General features: G+C 36.1%; 1 protein-coding gene across 5 annotated transcripts in view; it reads right to left on the bottom strand.

Moving 5' to 3' along the window:
* Positions 1 to 3,545: 3,545 nt before the first annotated feature.
* Positions 3,546 to 19,671, bottom strand: part of LOC145515674 (uncharacterized) — a 189,202-nt gene continuing 173,076 nt past the window's right edge. For 2 of the 5 annotated variants that reach the window (XM_081516711.1, XM_081516714.1), the window contains exons 3-5: positions 17,219 to 17,345; positions 15,891 to 15,986; positions 3,546 to 7,364 (exon numbers count right to left, since the gene is read on the bottom strand). In XM_081516711.1, the coding sequence (XP_081372837.1) occupies positions 6,319 to 7,364; positions 15,891 to 15,986; positions 17,219 to 17,345 (1,269 nt within the window). In that variant the 3' untranslated portion in view covers positions 3,546 to 6,318. Of the gene's footprint in view, positions 7,365 to 15,890; positions 15,990 to 17,218; positions 17,346 to 19,671 lie in introns of all 5 variants that reach the window. The other 3 variants (XM_081516712.1, XM_081516715.1, XM_081516713.1) reach the window with 2 other exon arrangements.

A 19,671-nucleotide genomic window follows, 5' to 3' on the forward strand; every position in this document is an offset into this window, starting at 1 on the left:
ACTGCAGGCAGATTCTTTACCATCTGAGCCACTAGAGAAGCCCTGATAGTTAATGCTAACAGTGCAAATCATGCTGAAAAACTTGTTTTTGTATGACAAAAGTCCTCAGCAAGCCATATCCATTTGACCTTTACAGGCCTGGAGTTGGAACAGTTACATTCAGTTGTGTGGGCACTACAAAGCCACTATGCACATGCATGCGCACACACACACACACACATCCTGGTAAAAACTGTGAACACAAGGTTCAGTTGGGCTTCCCTATTTGGCACCATGAACATGTTGTCATGTATCATTGCTATGAGGATTACGCATGTCCCCCTGTAATTCTAATGAGAGGGGATGCCTGGAATCTTGTGCCTAGTACCTCCTGAACATTACCCATATGAATGTTCCCTTTGCTGATTTAATCTGTAGCAGTCACTATAATAAACCTTAATCCTATCCTTTGAATGCCCATGAGTCCTTGTGGGGAATTTTCCAGCCTGAGTGTCTTAGCAATGCCTGCTTCCCCATGGAAGCTTTGGTTGAAGATTACAGTTCAAAATCAAATCTAAAATGTATTTCCATATATATTCCTTGTATTCCATGGGGGAGGGGATATTTGAAAGAACACTATTTTGATTATTAATCAGGACATAGAAATGAGCTTATAAATGTCAAAAGGGAGGTGATAAAATAGTATCACACAAATTAACTGCAAAATTGATCTCTAAAATGGTGGTATCTAATGTGCAGCACTATAACCAAGTGATAACATTTAGCATTGGTAACACTGGAAAAATCCAACATTGTATGCTTTCTAATATATGCAACGTCACCTAAGAAGTATTCTTGCCAAAAATGATCAATCAGAACCCAATAAAACATCTTGGTCTAACTTCAAATTTATTGGAACTATGAGTAGTTAGATAAACTAAAATAAGGCAAAATAACTCACGAGGGTGAGCACCTTTTCATGTTTTGGGGTCACCTGGATCTATCTTTTGTGAAGTGCAGTTCACGCCTTTTCCTCATTTTCATATTGATTTGGAAGTCTTTATTCTGGATAGGAAGCCTTCATCAGATATATGCACTGCAAATATCTTTCCCCTCTCTGTGGGTGTGCCACCCTCTTGCACATTATTTATAGTGCCTTTTGACAAATACAAGTTCTTAAGTTCAATGTGATCAAACTATCAATTTTTCCCTCAGTGGCATTGTGTTTATATTCTATTTAATAAGTTACTAAATCAACTATATACCAATATAAAAAAAAACCTTTATCACTACTTGACAAAAAATGTACTACCTACTCCTAGTATCATAATCTATTTTTTCCCCTACAGCTTTATTGTTTATCTCAGATTTAGTCCTTCAAGTCATATGAATGAGGGGGTATGTTTATGAGGGTGAGAAGTGTAATGTAGGCATCAAAATTTTTCTCCATACGTATAATCAATTTACCCAGCAATACTTATGAGAAAGATTCTTTTCCCAACTTATAACAAAGTGTTAACTCTGTCTTACATGTGTGAGCCTGTTTCTGTACCCTCCAGTTCCATTGATCTATTTGTCTATCCTCGACTAAGGCTGCAGGGGAAACTCCAAGGCCACAATGGATAGTGAGGTTTGATGCCTGCTAGTACAAGTCCTCCAGTTTTGTTGTTGCTCTTATTCCTCCCCTCTTCCTCCTCCTGGTTCTTGAAATTTGTCTTACTTATTCTTCCTCCTTTGCAACTTGAAGTATATTTTAGAATCAGCTTGTCCATTATACACACACAGAGCCTGATGGTATTTTGGGGGGAGCAGTATGCAATAAATATACAACTCAGATCGCAGAGAACTGAAATTATTTCAACAATTTCACAATCTACAAAGTATATATTCTTTAATTTCTTTAGGTATTACTTCATCACAATATAGTTCATAATTTTCTGTGTAGAAGTTTTGCGTGTCTTTTGTTAATTTATTACTAGGTATTTGATTTTAATACTTTATAAATTGTAATTAAAAACAACATTTTAAAGTGTTTGTTGTTAGTACATATATACAATTTTAAAATATTGACATTACAGCCAGTAACCTTACTAATTTCATACATTCCCTCTAAGCTACCTGAAATCCTTTTAGATACCCTATGTACACATAATGACAATTTTAGTTTTTCCTTTCCAACCTTTAAGTCTTTTCTACTTGCCTTTTGCAATGGCCACGCTCTCCAATACAATATTGAGTAGTAGTGGTGACCATGGATATCTTGTCTTGCTTTAAGTCTCAGGGGAAAGTTTTCAATATTTCAACATTAAGAAAAAAATTTTCTAGATAAAATTCTTTAATATATAAGATCCCTTCTACTCTGAGGACATGATCTGAACAATCCTAATTTTTAAAAATGCATTGAAACTTAGGGCTCAACCAAAAATTATGATCAACTTTTATATATTGTTCCAAATGCATGGGAAAATAGGTGTGTATTCAGTCATTATTGGGTATGGTATTCTATATATGTGAAATTCATTCATCACGTTACTCAGATATTCACTGACTCTTTTGTCTACTTATTCTCTATGTGTGTATTAAGAGAGGTGGATTAAAGTCCTCCATTATAATTGCCAGTTTTTCTATTTCTCCTCTTTGTTGTCATTTTTTACTTCATATATTTTAAAGTTATATTATTAGGTTTACATAAAATTTTAAATTGCTGCGTGCTTCTGATGAGTTCACCTTTTCATTCCTCTTTATCTCTGGTTATCTTTATTTTCTTAATTAGCTTTGAGTTAGTGTTTGCATAGCTTGTAGTAAAGGGTTAATACCTCATCCTTGGTTTGCCCAAATCCTGCACATTCCAAGAAGGGACTGTTCTTGAGCAGTTTCTGGGAATAACTGGAATAGCCCTTGGAATAGCTTGCCTAACAAGTTTTTTGTATGCCTGAGACCTCCTTTTATCAGTTTGACCAGTGTTATTGAACCAGTGTTATGTGCCTCCCCAAAACTGATCTATTGAAATCCTAACCCCCAGGACCTTAGAATATGACTGTATTTGGAGATAAGGTTTAAAGAAGTAATTAAAATAAGGCTATTTGAGTGGGCCCTAATCCACTCTTATTAATACTAATGTCACTACAACAAGATTAGGACATACAGAGAGACAACAGAGATGCACACACACAGACGAAAGGCCACATGAGGACACAGTGAGAAGGCAGTCATCTTCAAGCAAAGGAGAGAGGCCTCAGAAGAAACCAAACTTGATGACATCTTGTCTCCAGAACCATGAGAAGATAAATTAAAGCTATCTAGTCTGTGAATTTTTGTTGTTGTATTTTTTAAAAATACATATATCATAAATTTACCATCTTAACCATTTTTAAATACACATTTCAGTGACATTGTATGTAGTCATAACTACCATTGAACCCTATAACTCTTCATTTTTTAACACTAAAACTTTATACTTATCAATCAGAATCAATAATTCCCCACTCTCCCCAGGCACTGACAACCACCATTACAAGTTTGATGATTTTTGACCAAGTATTTCATGTAAGTGGAATCATTCAATATTTGCCTTTTGTGACAATTTACTTCATTCACCAAAATATCCTCACAGTTCATCTTTGTTTAGCATATTACTTAATTTCCTTCTTTTAAAAGGCTGAAGAACATTCCATTGTATATATATACCACATTTAGCTTACAGACTCTTGGATTTCCTCCATGTTAGAGCTAATGTGAACAATGCTGCTATGAACAGTATATAACTAGCTCTTAAAGACCCTTACCTCAATTATACCCACAGCTGGATCATACATACTTCTTTTTAACCTTTTGAGGAAACTACATACGTTTCCAAAATGGTTGTACAATTTTGCATTCCCACCAGTAGTACAGATAGGTTCCAATTTCTCTATATCATTTCCAACACTGTTCTTTCTGTTTTTCTTTTTTTCCCCCAATAGTAGTAATCTTAATAGATGTCAGGTGGTGCCTCATGGTAGTTTTGATTTGTATTTCCTTAATGATTAGTGATGTTAAGAATATTTTCATGTGCTTATTCTCCATTCATATATCTTCTTTGGAGAAATGTCTATTTAAGTTTTTTACCCATTTTTTTGTTTTTGTTATTGTTGAGTTTTAGAAGTTTCTCTATATTCTGGATATAATTGCTTGTCAAATTTGCAAATATTTCCCCCCATTCTTTTCACTTTGTGGATAGTGTCTGGTTTTTCTTTCTTCCTTCAGGTGACAATATCTACACATTCTCATCTAATGAAGAAGATATATAGTTATAGAAAAGTAATTTCCAAAAATAACCTATTGAAAATGACACTCCATTAGGTTCAATGATATTGTTTGAATGGACACTGTCTTTTGATACAATTTTTTTTTTTAATTTCATCAAGTCCAATTCTTTTGCTGTGTCTTTGATGTCATATCTGAGAAAACATTGCCAAATCCAATGTCATGAAGGTTTTGTCCTGTTTTATTCTAAAAGTTCTGTTTTAAGTCTTGTGTTTAGGTCCTCAATCTATTTTGAGATAGTTGTTGTACATGACATTAGGTAAGGGTCTAGCTTCATTCTTTTCAGTGTAGACATCCAGTTTTTGCAGCTCTATTTGTTGAAAAAAGGTACTTTCCTCATTGAATGGTCTTGGCAGCCTTGTCAAAATCACTTGACTATATATGTAAGGGTGGGCTTTACTTGTGGGCTCTCTATTCTTTTCCACTTGCGGATATGTCTGTCTTTATGCAAATACTGCTGTTTTGATGACTGAAGTTTCATAGTAAATTTCGAAATCAGGAAATGTGAGTCCTCTAGATTTGTTCAAGATTGTTTTGGCTCCTAGAGGTCCTTTTGAAATTCCATTTGAATTTCAGGGTGGGTTTTTGTATTTCTGCAAAAAGCATCACTGGGATTTTGACTGGGATTGCTTTGAATCTGTAGACTGCTTTGGGTAGCACTAGCATTTTAATAACATTGTCTTCTAATCTATAAACATGGGATGTTTCTCCATTTATTTATGTCTTTATAATTTATTTTGTAGCTTTCATTGTACTTTTACTTCCTTGGTTAACTTCACTATTTCATCCTTTTTGATGCTATCATAAATGGACTTGTTTTTGAAATTTCCTTTTGTTTTTTGTTAATGTACAGAAATGCAACTGATTTTTACATATTGACTTCGCATCCTGCTACTTGGCTGAGTTCATTTATCAAATCTAACAGATTTCTTTTGTAGTCTTAAGGGTTTTCTACATATAACATCATGTCACCTATTAACAGATATTATTTTACTTTTTCCTCTCCAATTTGGATGCCTTTATTTTTCTTGCATAATGATCTGCTGAGACCTTTCAGTGCTGTGTTGAATAGAAGTGGTAAAAGCAGACATGCTTGTCTTGTTTCTTGATGTTAGATAAAAATCTTGTCTTTTATCAAGTATTATGCTTCCTATTGGTCTTTCATATAGCTTTTATTATGTGGAGATAATTTCATATATACCTTTTGTTACAATGGAGATGATTTCCTTCTATTCCCTTTTGTTGAGTGTTTTTATTATAAAGGGGTATTGAATTTTGTCAAAGGCTTTTTCTGTATTGGTTGACATGATCATGGTTTTTTTCCTTCATTTTGCTGATGTGCCATATTACATTGGTCAACTTTCCTATGATGAACCATTCTAGGAATAAATCTATTTAGTGATTGTGTATAATCCTTTTAATATACTGCTGAATTCTGTTTGCTAATACTTTGTTGAAGACTTTTGGATAAATGATCATAAGGGACATTGTTCTGTAGTTTTCTTTACTGTAGTGGTTTTTTAGTAGCTTTGTTAACAGGGTTATGCTGGTCTCACAGAATCAGTTAGGAAGTATTCCCTCCTCTTCAACTTTTTTGAAAAGTTTGAGAAAGACTGGTATCAGTTCTTGTTTAAATTCACCAGTGAAGCCACCAGGCCCAAGACTTTTCTTTGTTGGGAGGTTATTATTTTTCTTTTTTCCTTTTTTGGCCATGCTGCATGGCTTGCTGGATCTTAATTCCCCAACCAGGGAACTGGAAGCACTTATCTGCTTTGCAACCTTGGCCAAAGAGCTTGGTCACTCAGTGAATAGTAACAAACAGAGAATGCCATAAAAGACTTGTTCATATAAAGTACAATATAAATTCTCTGGAGGTGAACAGTATTTGGGTCATAACTGAAAAACTTCAAACATTGCTTGAATTCCAAGGAGTTCCTAAATTATTTGATGCCTTATAAGAACTGAACCATATAAAATCTTTCTCACATTCTCTTCATTTAAATTGTTTCTCAAGTTGTATAATTCCACTGTCTACTATACATATATCCCACAAAGTTTCTCTCCAGTATGAATTCTGTGATGTACCTTAAGCATTGAACTAAGCCTAAAGGACTTCCCACATTTGTGGCATTCAAAGGGTTTTTCACCAGTATGAATACTCTGGTGTACTTTAAGGCTTGAACTGAGCCTAAAGGACTTCCCACATTTGTTACATTCAAAAGGTCTCTCACCACTGTGTATACTCTGATGTCGAGTAAGTCGTCCATACACACTAAAGGCCTTCCCACATGCCTTACATTCATATGGTTTCTCACCAGTATGAAATCTATGGTGTATAGTAAGTTGATGGCTACTCCTAAAAGCCTTCCCACACTCCTTACATTCATAGGGTTTCTTGCCAGTATGAATTCTCTCATGTCTAACAAGATGTGAAGCATGACTAAAGGCCTTCCCGCAGTCTTTACATTCATAGGGTTTTTCACCAGTATGAATCCTGTCATGTTGTACGAGGTTTGAGGCTTGACTAAAGGCCTTCCCACATTCCTTACATTCATACGGTTTCTCACCAGTATGAATTCTCTGATGTATTTTAAGTGTTCCAACATCACTGAAGGCCTTCCCACATTCCTTACATTCATAGGATTTCTCACCAGTATGAACTCTGGTATGCTGAGCAAGGTTGGAGGCACGACTAAAAGCCTTCCCACATTGTTCACATTCATAGGGTTTCTCACCAGTATGAATTCTCTTATGTACTTTAAAGTCTGTAAGACGACTAAAAGCCTTCCCACATTCCTTACATTCATACGGTTTCTCACCAGTATGAATTACCTGATGTACTTTCAAGTCTGTAGGACGACTAAAGGCCTTCCCACATTCCTTACATTCATACGGTTTCTCACCAGTATGAATTACTTGATGTACTTTTAGGTCTGTATGACGACTAAAGGCCTTCCCACATTTCTTACATTCATATGGTTTCTCTCCATTATCAATTCTGTGATGTAGAGTAAGAGATGAACGTTTTTTATAAATGTATGCTTTTCCATTGCTGGTTATTTCATATCTTGAGTCCAAATCTAAAACAAATAAGAAAAAAAGTTCCTTTGACCACAAAACATTTTATAGAATTAAGAGAAAAACTGAAAATTTCACCCAGTAGAGATGGTTTAAAGAACTCTAAAATATAGTTATAAAACCTGAAAATTTAAAAGGGGGGCTCAGAAAAAGTAAGTTTATGCAGTACAGTGCTGGTAAATGTTTAACAACCAGCTCTACAAAGACACACACAGAACACATCCAGCCCTGATTTATAGTGTTTGCCAATGTCTATGGTGTAAACAGTCCCATCACAGGCAATTTCAAGCTATCAGTGTAATGTAACTGAAAGTAGACTTAGGATGATATGCAAAATCTTGTCGCTAGAGAGCCAGTATCAGCCATCTCTAAATACCATTTCCATCTAAAATATAAATATGTACATATATAAAATTTCAAAAAGCAATTATTTATACCTGATCAGTCTTCAATTACAATTCCCCTAAAAATATACATTTCCACCACTGTGACTCTTTCCCTCTGTGCATAGCCACATGTACTTTTATTTATTCTTCATAACAAATTAAGATACTGAGGGTCTTTGCTTAGTTACTCCTCCCCTCACACTTTATTATTTATCATCCTTATAGATGTTCAATCTCTTTCATTCCTTCATAGCTTTTCTCAGGTCCTCATTAGCTTTCCTTTTTAACCAAGGCCAACAATTCTGGTCAAGGTTTTACTCTGATGGTAAAGTATCTGCCTGCCAATGCAGGAGACATGGATTCGATCCCTTGTTTGGGAAGATCTTCTGGAGATGGAAATAGCAACCCATTCCAGTATTCTTGCCTGGGAAATCCCAGGGACAGAAGAGCCTGGCAGGCTACCGTCCATGGGGTCACAAGACTTGGACACAACTTAGTGACTAAACATCACATCATCATCATCATCAACCATTCTGGTCATCCCCAGAAAAGTTTGTCAATCAGTTTTCTGATATATACCACGTATACATATAAGTCATGTAGTATTTTGAACATTTAGGGACTTTTGGCAAAAGAGGGAACTTGAATTATACAGAAGAGTCTAGAAGAGCACGAAGAATTATATGAAAAACAATTAGCAGTTGGGGGCTGAATGACAACAGTCTCTGTAAAGTATCTTGATCAAAATACAAAGTGTTTAATGAGGAGGCTATGAGTTGAGGGCAAAAAATATCTTCATGTAACTAGCGTATGGTGTGGTATGAGTATAAAAAATTGAAAGAATATTAACAACATGCTTCAAAATTGATAACAATGGAAATTAATAAATACTAGAAACCAAAAGTGCTTTCATGTGGAAATGAAAATGCCTTCTCCAAAAATGCTACATCACTATGGGAAGGAAAAACTAAAATGAAAGAATTCTAGTAAGTGGACCACACAGAAAACAAGCCCATATCTGAATCTTGGGCATTGTTTCACCAGGCAGAGAATTCAAAACCTAAAATAATTATCTCTACAAAAAAGTGATTTGAGACTCAAAGCCTAATATGTAAAAAATAAACAACAAACAACAAAGTAGAGGGAGGCGGTAAAATAAAGATAAAAGTAGAACATAAAGAGTTAGAAAACAGTAGCATTAACAAATAAAGAGCTGGTGCTTTAAAAAAATCATTATAAGAAGTGTTATATAAACCAATTAAAAAAGACAATTAAAAACAAATAATAATAAGAGGAAAACAAGAACCACTAGAGGAATTAAAAGAAACAGGAATTTATTCAAACTGTAAGGTATAATTTGTATGAATTATACTACATGAATACTTTTGAAAGTATGGATTACTTTCTAGGAAAATTTATCAAAACTGACCACAGAAGAGAAAGCCTAAACCAATCAGATGCTACAGAAGAAACAGAAAAAAAGCTGCCAGAAAAAAAAAAGTAATAAACATATTTTAACACCTGTATTGTAATTTCTCAATATCTAGGTCTAAAAAAATGGATACAGCATAGCTGGACAAAGGGAAAATTTAGGCTATTATGCCAAAAAGAGAGGAAGAATTCAAAGGCTTAGAAAATTTAAACTGGCCAAAAAATTTAAAAAATAGTGGCTAAAAATGATTGTGACAGATAAAAAACATGCAATAAAAAGCAATTAATCAACAGTGATACAAGAGAAAAAAATTGTTTCTCATCATTAAATAACTCTACTTGAAGAAGTTCTAGTACCAGTACGGTAGCATGAAGTTCCTATGGCCTGCCCCCTCTCTGACTGATTTCAACAGCTAACACTTGACAAAACAGAAAAATTAACTACATTAAGGCTGTAAATAAAAGCAGGAGGGCTTTGGAAAGGAGTCAGACTTTACAAAGCAGCCGAGACTGAGCTGAGTTTCTTGCTTAACTCACTCTCATGTCTGTGTTTCAAGGGCAGGTCCAAGTTATTGTGGGGTAAGCATGCTACAAAATTTCCAACAGGAAAGCCACAATATTTCTGGCTAGAAGAACAATGAGAGGGAGCATTGACAAACTAGAAAGCAAGGGGGGAATGCTGGGACAAAAATAGCCAGAAAAGGAGATTTTTTAATTTGGTATTTGGATATGTGAAAGTGAAAGGCGCTCAGTCGTGTCCGACTTGTTGCAACCCCATGGACTATACAGTCCATGCAATTCTCCAGGCCAGAATACTAGAGTGGGTAGCCTTTCCCTTCTCCAAGGGATCTTCCCAACCCGGGGATCAAACCCGGGTCTCCTGCATTGCAGGCAGATTCTTTACCAACTGAGCTATCAGGGAAGCCCATTTGGGTATGGATCAGTACAACATTCACCCTCACCAACAATGACATGTGCATGAGGATATAAATCAGTGTGGCAACACTATGCCTACAAAACAATTTGAAAACCTCCCCATGAAGAAAGTTACAAGCACAAGTGATTTCACTGGTGAATTGTTTCAAATACTTATTGAAGAAGTACTACCAATTCTAAACAAACTCTTTCAGAAAATTGAGGTGTGAATCACTCTATGCAGCTAGTTACTCTGATACCAAACTGGAGAAAAACATTGTAAGAAGTGAAAATTACACAGTATAAAATCTTGTAAACATATTTGTGTGCATACTTAGTCGATCAGTCATGTCCAACTCTGTGACCCTATGGACTGTAGCCTGCCAGGCTCCTCTGTCCATGGAATTATCTGGCAAGAATAATGGATTGGGTTGCCATTTCCTTCCCCAGGGAATCTTCCTGACCAAGGGATAGAACCTGCTTGGCAGGTGGATTCTTTATCCCTGAGCCATCTGGGAAGTCTTTGTAAACATATATATGCAAAATACTAAACACTATCTTAACAGAATTGATCAACATATAAAAAAGATAATACATTATACCTGTCTTAGTCCATTTGGGCTACTGTAACAAAAAATACCCTGGGTAGCTCATAAACACAGAAGTTTATCTCTCACAGTTCCAAAGGCTGAGAAGTCCAAGATCAAGGGACCAGTATGATTATATTCTGGGAAAGGCCTTCTTCCTAGTTCATAGCCAGTATGCATTCTCAATGCATTCTCATACAGTGTAAGGGGTTAGGAATCTGTATGGGAACTCTTAATAAGAACACTAAGTCTACTCATCAGGGCTCTACCTTCATGCCCTAAGCAAATCCCAAGGGCTTTTCCTCCAAATCCCATTATCTTCGGGGGTTAGGATTTCAATATGTGCATACTGGGGTATAGAAACATTCAGACCATATCAATGATCAATCTCAGGAATACAAGACTGGTTTAATATTTAAAAATTCCATCAATATAATTAACTATAAAACCCATATGGATCATGTCTAAAAAAAATTTTTTATAAAGCATTTAATAAAAGTCATATCTGTCCCTCATAAAAACTCACAGCAGGGACTTTCTTGGTGATTCAATGGTTAAGAGTTCGCCTTCCAATGCAGGGGGTGTGGGTTCAACCCCTGGTCAGGAGCTATGATCCCACATGTTTTGCAGCCAAAAAACCATAACATAAATAACAGAAACAATATTGTAACAAATTCAATAAAGACCTTAAAAAAATAGTTCACATTAAAGAAAATCTACAAAAAAAAATTACAGCAAACTAGAAACAAAGAACTCATCCTAATAAAGATCATCTGCCAAAAACCCACAACTAACATCATATCCAACGGTGAGAGAATTACCACACATGATCAGGAACAATAAAAAGTTATGCCCACAGCACTTCTATTCAACATTGCACTAGAGGTTCCAGGCAGTGCAATAAGTCAAGAAAATAAATAAAGGCATGCAGGAGAAAAGCTAAGAAACAAAAATGTCATTAATCAATATTACTTAATCATACATGTAGAAAGTCAAATGTAATCTACAAAACAGCTACTAGAAGATAATAACTTGAGTTTAGCAAGGCTGAAGCATATACAACCAATATGTACAATAAATATGAAAGAACACTCAAGAATTCAAATTTTAAAAACTTTAGTGTCAAAAATAGGATATCATGAGGGATATATCTCAAAAAAGATGTGTAAGACCTGTACACTATAAACTACAAAACACTACTGAGAAATATAAATAAATAAATGGAGAGATATATCATGTTCATGGAATGTAAAACCTGATATTATTAAGATGTCAATAATTATTGCTGAATTGATTTATAGATTTAATGTAATTTCATTAAAAAGTCCTAGCAGACATTTTTGTTGTCTATGATGAAACTGACAAGCTGATCCTAAAATTTATAAGGAAATGCAAAGGATCTAGAATAGTTAAACTTTGAAAAGACTGTAATACAAGGACTAAATAACACTACTTAATTATAAGACTTATGAAGATACAGTAATCAGCAAGACACATCAAACTGACACATAACCAATGGAACAGAGTATCAGAAATAGATCCAAACATATGTGAAAATTTTACTTTCATCATTTCAAAGGTAATAGTGAAGAAAGAAATGATGCAGGAACAACTGGGATAGTCATATGCCAAAAAAGAAAAAGAAAAAAAGAATCCAGACTTTCATAAATAAAAATGAACTAAAAAACGGATCACAGACCTGAAAGTTAAACATAAAACTGTGCAACTTCTAGAAGAAAACAGGAAAAAAATGTGTGACCTTGGGCTAGGCAAAGAATTCTTCAGTTCAGTTCAGTTCAGTTCAGTCACTAAGTCATGTTGGACTCTTTGTGATCCCACGGACTGGAGCACACCAGGGCTCCCCGTCCATCACCAACTCCTATGAGTTTACTCAAACTCATGTCCATTGTCCATTGAGTCGGTGATGCCATCCAACCATCTCATCCTCTGTTGTCCCCTTCTCCTCCTGCCCTCAATCTTTCCCAGCATCAGGGTCTGTTCAAATGAGTAAGTTCTTCACATCAGGTGGCCAAAGTATTGGAGTTTCAATTTCAGCATCAGTCCTTCCAATGAATATTCAGGACCAATTTCCTTTAGGATGGACTGGCTGGAATACCAGACCACCTGACCTGCCTCCTGAGAAATCTGTATGCAGGTCTAGAAGCAACAGTTAGAACTGGACATGGAACAATAGACTGGTTCCAAGTCAGGAAAGGAGTACGTCAAGGCTGTATATTGTCACCCTGCTTATTTAACTTATATGCAGAGTACATCATGAGAAACGCTGGGCTGGAGGAAGCACAAGTTGGAATCAAGACTGCCAGGAGAAATAACAATAACCTCAGATATGCAGATGACACCATCCTTATGGCAGAAAGCGGAGAAGAACTAAAGAGCCTCTTGATGAAAGTGAAAGAGGAGAGTGAAAAGTTGGCTTAAAGCTCAACATTCAGAAAACTAAGATCATGGCATCTGGTCCCATCACTTCATGGCAAATAGATGGGGAAACAGTGGAAACAGCGACAGACTTTATTTTTTTGGGCTCCAAAATCACCGCAGAGAGTGACTGAAGCCATGAAATTAAAAGACGCTTGCTCCTTGGAAGAAAAGTTATGGCCAACCTAGACAGCATATTAAAAAGCAGAGACATTACTTTGCCAACAAAGGTCAGTCTAGTCAAAGCTATGATTTTTCCAGTGGTCATGGATGGATGTGAGAGTTAGACGATAAAGAAAGCTGAGTGCCAAAGAATTGATGCTTTTGAACTGTGGTGTTGAAGAAGACTCTTAAGAGTCCCTTGGACAGCAAGGAGAATTCTTAGATACATCAAAAGTCATGATTTATAAAGAATAAACAGGTAAACTCAATTTTGTGAAAGTTAAAAACTTCTGTTCTCCAAAACATACTGCTACAAGAATGAAAGGAAAAATCACAATTAAAAAGAGAATATTAAAAAAGATTATATTTTAATGTAGAACATGAAAAGTAACTTACAAGTTCAATAAGAAAACAGACAAAAGATTTTAAGATACTGCACCAAAGAAACAGTAAATACGATACTCAATATCATTATCCATTACAGAGAATCAGATTTAAGCCACAACAAAATGCCACTATATACTTATTTGAAAGACCAAAATTAAAAAGACTGATCATACCAATTGTTCATAACATATGGAGGATCCACCCTCCTCTTAGAGCTGGTGGAGATGTGAAATGGTATAAAAACTCGATAAAAGTTTCTTACAAATTTAAATTTATAATCTTATGTATTTAAATTTAAAATCTTGGACTTCCTTGGTGGTCCAGTGGTTAAGAATCCACCTGCCAATGCAGGGGACGCAGGTATGATCCCTGATCCAGGAAGATTCCACATGCCACCAGGCAACTAAGCCTGTGAGCCACAACTACTGAAACCCGCATCCTAGAGCCCATGCTCTGCAACAAGAGAAGCCACCACAATGAGAAGCCACGCACTGCAACTAGAGAATAGCCCCCACTGGAGAAAGCCCTTGAGCCTCAACGAGGACCCAGCATGGCCAAACATAAATAAATAAATTTGAATTTTAAATCTTACACATTTAATCATACACGTCCCATACAATCCAGGCATTCAACTGCTCGGTATTTAGCCTGAAGAAATGAAAGCATATGTCCATTCAAAAACTTGTAAACAAATGTCTACAGCATCTTAATTTGTTATTGCTAAAAACCAAAAATGTCCATCAACAAATAATGAAGAAACAAACTGTGGTATAGTCAAATACTGGTATAGTTATGAGCAATAAACAGTAAAATACAAATAACAACACGATAAACTTCAACATAATTACACTGACTAAAGGAAGATGAAAAACTTCACACTCTCATGTTTATATAAAACTATAGAAAATGCAATCAACTCAATTGTGATAGAAAGTAGATAGTAGATCAGTGCTTATCTAAGGAAGCTGGAAGGAGACAGAGGAGGACGGATTACGAGGAGACACAAGAAATGTCAAGTTTTGAAAAAAATTTTTAATAGACTCAGTTAAAGCATTTGACAAAATTGAACACCCATTCACAGCAAAAACAAACAACAACAAAAAAGAAATCAGCAAACTAGGAACAAAAAAAAACGACCTCAATTCAACAAAGGTCACAAATGAAAACATCTACCTCAAGACTCTCACATTCTATGCCAACATAGAACACAATAGAGACCAGAAACAGACACACACACATATAATCCATCGGGGTGCCAAAGCAATCCAAAGGGGAAAGGAAATTCCTTTTTTAAAAAATGGTGCTAGAATAACTATATCCATAGGAAAACCATTAGTCCTGAACCCTACTCACACTGTAATAAAAAATTAACTCAAAATGAATACAGAACTAAATGTAAAAGCAAAACTTAGAAAAAGTCAAGAAAACATAGGGAAAAAACTTTGCCACCTTGGGGCAGGCAAAGATTTCTTTCATAGTATACCCCCCAAAAAAATCATAAAAGAGGAATTTGATAAATTGGAATATATAAAAATTTTAAAATTTCTTATAAGATATTAATAAAATAGGTAAGACAAATTGTGGGGAAAATGTTTTTAATTGTTCCAAAACAACTTCCTTCTGTTGCAAGATAAAGAACAGTTACCCCTCAAGTATAAGAAAATAATGATTTCAAATGGGTAAAGATTTGAACAAATATTCCTAAAAATATGAATGATCAGTAAATGAAAGAAACTCAAGATCATTAGTCATCATGGAAATGCAAATTAAAAGCACTAAGCTACTACTACATTTCAACTATAGTATCTAGAATTTAAGAGACTGACAAGATCAAGTGTTGAAAAGGATATGGAGTAAGTGGAATGGAGCAATGTAAACTTTCTAAGATTGTTAAACATGCAGTTACTGGGTGTCCCTGGTGGCTCAGTCGGTAAAGAATCTGCCTGCAATGCAGGAGACTCAGGTTTGATCCCTGGGTCAGGAAGATCCCCTGGAGAAGGATATGGCAACCCACTCCAGTAATCTTGGCTCAGAAATGCCATGGCCAGAGGAGCCTGGTGAGCTCCAGTTCACGGGGTCGCAAAGAGCTGGACATGACTGAAGCAACTTAGCACACGACACTGAGAAGGGAGCTTTCCAACTAATGTTTCAAGGCTATGTTTACCAGGTGTATACCGCCTGGCCTATCACTTACACAGATGACTTCTGCCTGACTGGCTCTTACCTGTACAGCAACTTCTTGTTTCTTCTCTCACAACTAGCCAGGGCTCTTTTCCTTGCTCCAGTAAGGTAATTACATTTGGCTTAGAAATGGAATGGCCTGCTTTAAAGAAAAAAGAATGCTACAGGATGGAGAAATAAATTGTGACTAGTCAAGATTAAAACTATAATTACGATTACAAAAGATCATAATGATATTGACTATTTTAGAGAAGAATGAGAGGGTTAAAGAACAAGAGATGAGTTGGTAAGGTAAAGCTTTTGTTTTGCTGTGTTTAAAATTCAAACTCATATGTCTTCTAACTCTAGAGGTCAAGCATAATGTGGTTAAAAAGATACTCTGAAGCCTGGAATCAATTCCTGCCTTTGGCATAAGCTTGAACAATTCATTTAAACCCACTGCACCTCAGTATTCTCCTTTATTAAAATGGGGATAATAGTACTGTTGGGGGGAATTAAATCAGTACTCAAGTTATTTTAATAAGTTAAATCACATAATGTACCTAGAATAATGATTACTACACAGTAATCAAAATGTTAACTATTAACTTTATTCTTATGCTCTAGTATCACTAGAGGACACAAGAAAAGACAGCTATAAGATATTCATTCCATTCTGAGTGTAACTTTCACTGATCACAACTTTTAGTCACAAATCAGATGAAGACTTTGTTTTAGGAAATAAACTGCTTTTGGTACAATTTTAAATAAATTCCAATTAACCAACCCATTATCATACAAACTGTGGAGGTTCTGAGAGCAATTCAGGGCCCTGTGATATGCTAATATCCCTAAAACTATTTCAAATCATAAAATGAAGTATTAGAGCAATTTGGAACACAAATGGACAAGAAAACTTGGATCCTTTGACCATGTTCTACAATATATGCCACAAATTTCTAATTTAGCTGCTTGCTCATTATGGAAGAGATGCAAATACAAAAAGAGAACACATGGAGATATAAGTATGACTGAAGGATAGGGAAGATTAAGGTATTTAATGGTGCTGCCATTTCTAACCTGACAAAGCTTAGCCACTTTTTGAGGGAGAGGAAAAACAAATTTAGTTAGTTTCTTGAAAGGCAGCCCTGCAAATCAGAGTGGAAAAAATACACAGCCTATAGAGCAGATTCTAAATTAACCTAAGTTATTTGAGGCTAATGAACATACCCTTTCATGCATTGGAGAAGGAAATGGCAACCCACTCCAGTATTCTTGCCTGGAGAATCCCAGGGACGGCAGAGCCTGGTGGGCTGCCGTCTATGGGGTCGCACAGAGTCAGACACAACTGAAGCGACTTAGCAGACTTAGCAGTAGCAGCAATGAACATACCCAATGAGACCAAGTTACCATAGTTCTCCATCATCACATCCCGGTACAAAGTCTTCTGAACAGGGTCCAGGCATTCCCACTCCTGCTGAGAGAATCCTATGGCCACATCACTGAATGTCAACGATCCCTGAAACCATAAATACGTGTGTCACTGAAGAAATTAAAGAAAATAGAAGTAAGTTGAAAGTAGAAGCAGAGGAATTGATGGACTTCTCTGCAGGAAAAGATAAAATGAAAGCATGTAGACTGGCAATCTAGAATGTGGAAGGAGACTGAAGTACAATGTATACGTAGTTTTCAAGAAGCCTGCTGACACAGGTCGAATGTCTTGCATACTCTGGATACTTCTAAATATCTGAACCATTTGGAAATGGACAAAATAATAATGTTTCCCTCCTAAATTAAAAAGCCTATGCAAGAATAATGTTCAAATAGTATCTGCCTCAAAAATTCTCAATAGATATTTCTTCAAATTTGAGAAAACTGGGTTGCATAAAATTAAGATTTCCTTCGTGCATTGTTGTTCAGTCGCCTAGTCATGTCCGACTCTTTGTGACCCCATGGACTGCAGCACGCCAGGCTTCTCTGTCCTTCACCATCTCCCGGAGTTTGCTCAAACTCATGTCCATCGAGTAAGTGATGCCATCCAACCATCTCATCCTCTGTCACCCTCTTCTCCTTCTGCCTTCAATCTTTCCCAGCATCAGGGTCTTTTCCAATGAGTCAGCTCTTCGCATCAGGTGGACAAAGTATTGGAGCTTCAGCTTCAGCATCAGTCTTTCCAATGAATATTCAGGGTTGATTTCCTTTACGATTGACGGGTTTGATCTCCTCGCAGTCCAAGGGACTCTCAAGAGTCTTCACCAGCACCACAGTTTGAAGGTTATCAATTCTATGTCACTCAGCCTTTTTTATTGTCCAGCTCTCACATCCACACATGACTACTAGAAAAACCATAGCTTTGATTAGATGGACCTTTGTCATCAAAGTAATATCTCTGCTTTTTAATATGGTGTGTAGGTTTGTCATTGCTTTTCTTCCAAAGAGCAAGTGTCTTTTAATTTCATGACTATTGTCACCATCTACAGTGATTTTGGAGCCCACGAAAATAAAGTCTGTCACTGCTTCCATTGTTCCTCCATTTGCCATGAAGTGATGGCACTGGATGCCATGATCTTCGTTTTTTGAATGTTGAGTTTTAAGACAGCTTTTTCACTCTCCTCTTTCCCCTTCAAGAGGCTCTTTATTTCCTCTTCACTTTCTGCCATAAGGGTGGTGTCATCTGCATATCTGAAGTTACTGATATTTCTCCTGGCAATCTTGATTCCATCTTGTGCTTCACCTAGCCTGGCATTTCGCATGATGTACTCTGCATATAAATTAAGTAAGCAGGGTGACAATATACAGTCTTGTCATACTCCTTTCCCAATTTTGAACCAGTCCATTGTTCCATGTCTGGTTCTAACTGTTGCTTCTTGACCTGCATATAGGTTTTGCAGGAGGTGGGTAAGATGCTCTGGTATTTCCATCTCTTTAAGAATTTTGCACAGTTTATTGTAATCTATACAAAATCTTTAGCATAATCAATGAAGAAGACATAGATGTTTTTCTAGATTCTCTAGCTTTTTCTATGATCCAGCGGATGGCAATTTGATCTTTGGTTCCTCTGCCTTTTCTAAATCCAGCTTGTATATCTGGAAGTTCTCAGTTCACATATCGTTGAAGCCTAGGTTGGAGGATTTTGAGCATTACTTTGCTAGCATGTGAAACGAGTGCAATTGTGCGGTAGTTTGAACATTCTTTGGCATTGCCCTTCTTTGGGATTGGAATGAAAACTGACCTTTTCCAGTCCTATGGCCATTGCTAAGTTTCCCAGATTTGCTGGCATATTGACTGCAGCACTTTAACAGCATCATCTTTCGGATTTGAAATAAGCATTAAGTACTTCATTATGTCAGATATTGCCATAAGCATTTTTGTTCCATAAATCCATGTATTATTTTGGTATATGACATTGTATTTTATAAGTAAATCAGATTTAATCATTTACACAATGAGATACACAACATTTGGAAAGTTTTCCACAATTCTAAGGTCCTGTTTTCACCAGCTACGTATAATGATAGGCATTGTTGTTGTCATCTACCATTTCTTACTGAACGTTTTCCTTATTCTGAGTGTGGCAGGTAACTTTATTGATTACCAATAATCTCCATTTCCTGGAATTTATGTCCTCATGTAATCCTCTCCCTTTGAATGTGAGCTGAACCCAGTGAGAGAATTATTTCTAATAGAACAGAATATAGAAAAGTGATGGAATGTCATGTTCAACGTTAACTTATAAAAACTATGATTTCCACATTGTTTATTCTCTCTTGCCGTTCACTTGCTCACTCTGTGGAAGCCAGCTACCATGTTGTGAGCTGCTCTAAGGAGAGGCCCACACAACAATA

The sequence above is a fragment of the Giraffa tippelskirchi genome, chromosome 7 (assembly GCF_054371585.1).
Source record: "Giraffa tippelskirchi isolate mGirTip1 chromosome 7, T2T-mGirTip1v1.2.pri, whole genome shotgun sequence".
Classification (NCBI taxonomy): domain Eukaryota; kingdom Metazoa; phylum Chordata; class Mammalia; order Artiodactyla; family Giraffidae; genus Giraffa; species Giraffa tippelskirchi.